The 4479-nt window shown below is 52.2% G+C and overlaps 1 protein-coding gene across 1 annotated transcript; it reads left to right on the top strand.

The window, feature by feature from the left end:
- The first annotated feature begins 252 nt into the window (after window positions 1–252).
- Window positions 253–3164, top strand: LOC133170714 (protein phosphatase 1 regulatory subunit 29). The gene is made up of 2 exons (XM_061303836.1): window positions 253–591; window positions 666–3164. The coding sequence occupies exons 1-2, from the start codon at window positions 253–255 to the stop codon at window positions 3162–3164; spliced, it is 2838 nt and encodes a 945-aa protein (XP_061159820.1).
- The last annotated feature ends 1315 nt before the right edge of the window (window positions 3165–4479 follow it).

The raw sequence follows: 4479 nt of genomic DNA, 5'->3' as shown, positions 1-4479 counted from the left end.
TTTTTGTTATCTTTTCCCTGCAGAGCCGAGGTCCTGGGAGAGCATGAAGACAAGCTGCTCCGACTCCCCCGGCTGCAGCCTAACAAGATATGACGTAACCCGGGTGACCTGCCAATCAAGCATGATAGCCCCAAAGCTGTGACTGAAAGGCCCTTTTGGAGACAGCTACTTTCTTGTCTGGCCCTCCTCCCCATGTGCCTGCCCCTGCATTCCTCCCCCTGATTACCAAAAACATCTTCTTTCATCTCCATCATGGAGAGTCTTTCCAGCAAGTGGGCTTTCATTGTCATTCTCTCCGCCCTCCTAATTGCCAGCCGCTTCCCCGGCACGGTCAACGGGGACTGCTGGCTCATCGAAGGGGACAAAGGTTACGTGTGGCTGGCGATCTGCAGTCAGAACCAGCCGCCGTACGAGACCATTCCGCAGCACATCAACAACACGGTTCATGACTTGAGACTCAATGAGAACAAGCTGAAAGCGGTGCACTTCAACTCCATGTACCGCTTTACCAACCTCACGGACCTCAATCTTACCAAGAATGAAATCAGCTACATTGAAGACGGAGCCTTTTCGGGGCAAGCTAACCTACAGGTGGGTTCCACGCCGCAATGGATTCGATACGCTCGTCATGTTTCGGTGCTGATATCTGATTTGGTGCTCGTCAGGTTCTTCAACTGGGCTACAACAAGTTGACCAACCTGACGGAGGGTATGATGAGAGGACTGGGCCGCATGCAATGTCTTTTCCTCCAACACAACCTCATCGAGGTGATCGCCAGCAATGCGTTGTGGGAGTGCCCCAGCCTGAGCAGCATCGATCTGTCCTCCAACAAACTGGCCCGTATCGATCCGTCCACGTTCACCGTTCTCAACCGCCTCATGGTTTGCGAACTGGCCGCCAATCCGTTCCATTGCGGCTGCGATCTTTATAGTTTCCTCACCTGGCTGGAATCCTTCAACAACGTCACCCACACCTACGATCGACTCCAGTGCGAGACGCCCAGGGAGATGTTTGGATTCCCCCTACTGAGTCCCATCGCCGCCGGTCACGCCGGTCGGAACGCCAAAAACATTTTATCCTCTCACTGCGTAGGCGGAGTGATGACGTCCCTTCCGCCCGACCCGGACGGTCCGTCCGGAATGGGCCCGGAGATGTTTGGACCTTACCACCAACCCAACGCTTCCACGTCCGCAGAGAACAATTTCATTCCCAGCATCAAGCTCAATCAGGTGTCCTGGTCCTCGGCCTCTCTCTTCGTCCAGATTCCGAGGCCGTTCAGCAAAATGTACATCCTGACCGAACACAACCACACTTATGTCTCTGATGTTAAGACTCTGAAGAACAAGAAGGAGATAATCACCGTCAACAAGCTCACGCCGCACACCAATTACACCTTCTGCGTGGCCTCCATCCGGAACTCCCAGCGATATAACCACACGTGCCTCCAATTTTCCACCCGTTCTCAGAATCCAAACCACATTCTCCCCACACCGTCGACCACCACACACTACATCATGACCATTGTGGGCTGTCTATTCGGCATGCTCATAGTTTTGGGCTTTGTCTATTACTGTTTACGAAAGAAACGCATGCACGACGAGAAAAAGAAGTCCATCTGCGTCAAGAAGACTATACTGGAAATGCGTTACGGACCCGAGGTGGCGGCGGCGGTCGCCAACGATCCAGCGGCGGTCCACAAGCTTCAGGAACACTCCAGAGAACATCACCAATATCACCACCACCATCACGGGGCCAAGCTTCCCATGTCTACGTCCTCGAGCTCTGGAATGCTTCACTCGGCTAACACCAGTTCCTCCAGACTGTCCTCTATTCCGCAAGTCGAAAAAATGCCTACCGCCTTCTCGGAGGCCATGACGGGTAAAGGAAACTACATGGACATCAGAAGCGGAGGGGCGGGAATGGAGAGGCACGGCGGAGAGGGCGGCCACGGAGCGATGAGAGGGGAAGAGCTAAGGGACGACGACGGCACCGAAGTCGGGGATGACTCGGACGACGGGCGCGGCTCGGCGTCGGAGATCTCCACAATCGCCATGGAGGTAGACAAAGTCAATCAGATTATAAACAACTGCATCGACGCGCTCAAACTGGATGCGGCGGCCGTCGCGGCTTCGGGCTCCTCTCCCAATTCTTTGCCGTCCTCCAACCCAACCTCTCCTCCCCCAAACAGCACCGCCGCTCTTACACGTGGTTTAATAACGCTTTCTCAAGGGATGACTGAATCATGCCAAGTGAACAAAATTCCACCTCCGCCCCCGCTCCCTGCTTTGAATACCCCACTTTCTGAGCGCCCGGGGATCAGCGGCGGTGGATTCGTTGTGAGCCCCCCCTACAGGCCGCCTCCGCCTGCCAACGCCGTCCGCCCCATTCAGCGCCAAATGAGTGCGGATGCAGCTGTGGTGATTGTAAACGCCGTCAAGAAACAGAGCAGCACCGCCTCTTGCGGATCCGTGGGACGCGATCGGGATCGCGGAGGACTCGATCGGGACCGCGGAGGGGCTCGCGTCTACAGCCTGGATGTTCCCGAGCCGAGGAGTCCGGATGGCTGCAATCAACAACCGCAGTACCAAGACCGTGCCAGTCCTGTGGGCTGTGGGGAACCCCTGGAAAGACTGCCGTTAGTGGGGAGTATGAGCTGCACCGGAGGGGGTGGCGGTGGTTGCGACAGTGGTGGTGTTGGTGGCCAACATCAAGAAAACCAAAATCCGCACCATTACCATCAACAGCAGCAGCAGCAGCAGCAGCAGCAGCAGTTGGAGGTGCAGCAAGACTACCATTGCTCAGAGCACCGCCACTCCGTCCCAGCTCTGTACTACGATGGCTCCCATCAGGGTTCCCCAGCCCAGAGGGCTTCCTTCCTAAAGCCGCTGTCCCGCTCCCGTAAGGATGCCGCCTCCTACTCCCAGCTTTCGCCAGCTCGCCACCATTCCAGTTACTCTGGCTACTCTTCCAGTCCCGAGTACTCCTCAGAGAACACGCTGAGGATCTGGGAGCGCTTTCGACCTTACCGTAAAGGCCAGCGTGACGAGGCCTGCTACGTGACGGCCGGTAACGCCCTTCGGAAAAAGGTGCAATTCGCCAAAGGCGAGGACCTCCATGACATCCTGGATTACTGGAAGGGGGTGTCGGCGCAGCAGAAGCTTTAACTTGGGGAGCGCTAAGAAGCATTGTGAGTGGGGGGGAAAGCTTGTTTACGTCGGCTTCTGAGCTGGAGAAACTTCTTAAAGGGAAGGAACGTGTTGGACACAGTTTGCCTTTTATTTTTCTTGGCATGCTCAAGTGTATAGAGTATTGTGCGCCCAGCACGGACTGTGCCTGGGATACCAGAGATAATAATTCACGACAGTCTTTTATTTTACACTTTCATTGTAGCACCATTTCTGGATTCTTCTGCAGGTTTGGTTTCTGCTCACAGGAAACAAAAGCCGACTGTGCAGTCTGCTAATACTCGTGCGGTCACATTTTGTGATCTTTTAGACACTACTTACGCAGTGCCATGTTTTTCGAACCCATCAGAGCTTAATGTGATATTTCGATGGCTCGTTTGGAGTTGAGCACATGTGAAGCAAACGGCGGCGCCCTTTCGTCACCGCGGGGCAGATGTATTGACATTAGAACGGCTGGAAAAAGTCAAATAAATGCCATGGCAAAGCGGAGCATGCATCGAAACATCAACAGAAATGAAATCATTGTCGGAAACATGGTGGTTCACCACATTTTGGTCTGACTCGTGAAATTTGATGCTCCTATCAGAAGATCTGGTATCAACGCGAATGAATTGGAAGGAAGTCCAATTTATGTAAATTCCATCAAACACATTCCGAAACCTTTGATATTCAAATTGAACCAATAAGAAAAGTGATAGGTCCTCATTTCAATCGACATTGTGGTTCTTTTTGCTATTAGCTAGCAGATGACGGGCGTGTTGGCTTGCACCTTATGGCTTCAGTGCGTGCGTGTGTGTCGTGCACAGTGGTCAGTGTAAGCGGGTGTCGGCATGCCTTGTCACACTTCATGCCCAGATTGATTTCGATGAATTCTTGTGAAAACCCTGTTTAATAAATGTAGAATTCCTTCCATATGATGAAACAACAGCAGTATTTGTTATTTTCCACACATTATGTTCATCTGGACTCGATATAATATCTAAGGTAGCCCTGTGCCTCTCGCTACGACGTCCACGATTTCTTTTATGTACTGTTTTCTTCATTCCATCGCAACAATCTGATTGGGATCTCCAATCTGCCTACCTAAACCGCTGTGAAACATGAATCTATTTTTATTTTTTTCCTACCCTCAAATGTGAAAACTGAAGTGATCCTTGCCTCGCGTTTGTATTTAGGGCTATACTGAAAACAAATATGTTCCAGAGGCATTTCTAAATTCAGGTCTTTCTCGACAAATTCATCAATTTCCTGCTACCGCATGTTGATTGTATGTAGGAGTTGTAAGGGACAATGC

Source organism: Syngnathus typhle, linkage group LG17 (assembly GCF_033458585.1).
Source record: "Syngnathus typhle isolate RoL2023-S1 ecotype Sweden linkage group LG17, RoL_Styp_1.0, whole genome shotgun sequence".
Classification (NCBI taxonomy): domain Eukaryota; kingdom Metazoa; phylum Chordata; class Actinopteri; order Syngnathiformes; family Syngnathidae; genus Syngnathus; species Syngnathus typhle.
The sequence above is the reverse complement of the archived record's forward strand: the minus strand, read 5'-3'. Positions and strand labels throughout refer to the sequence as shown.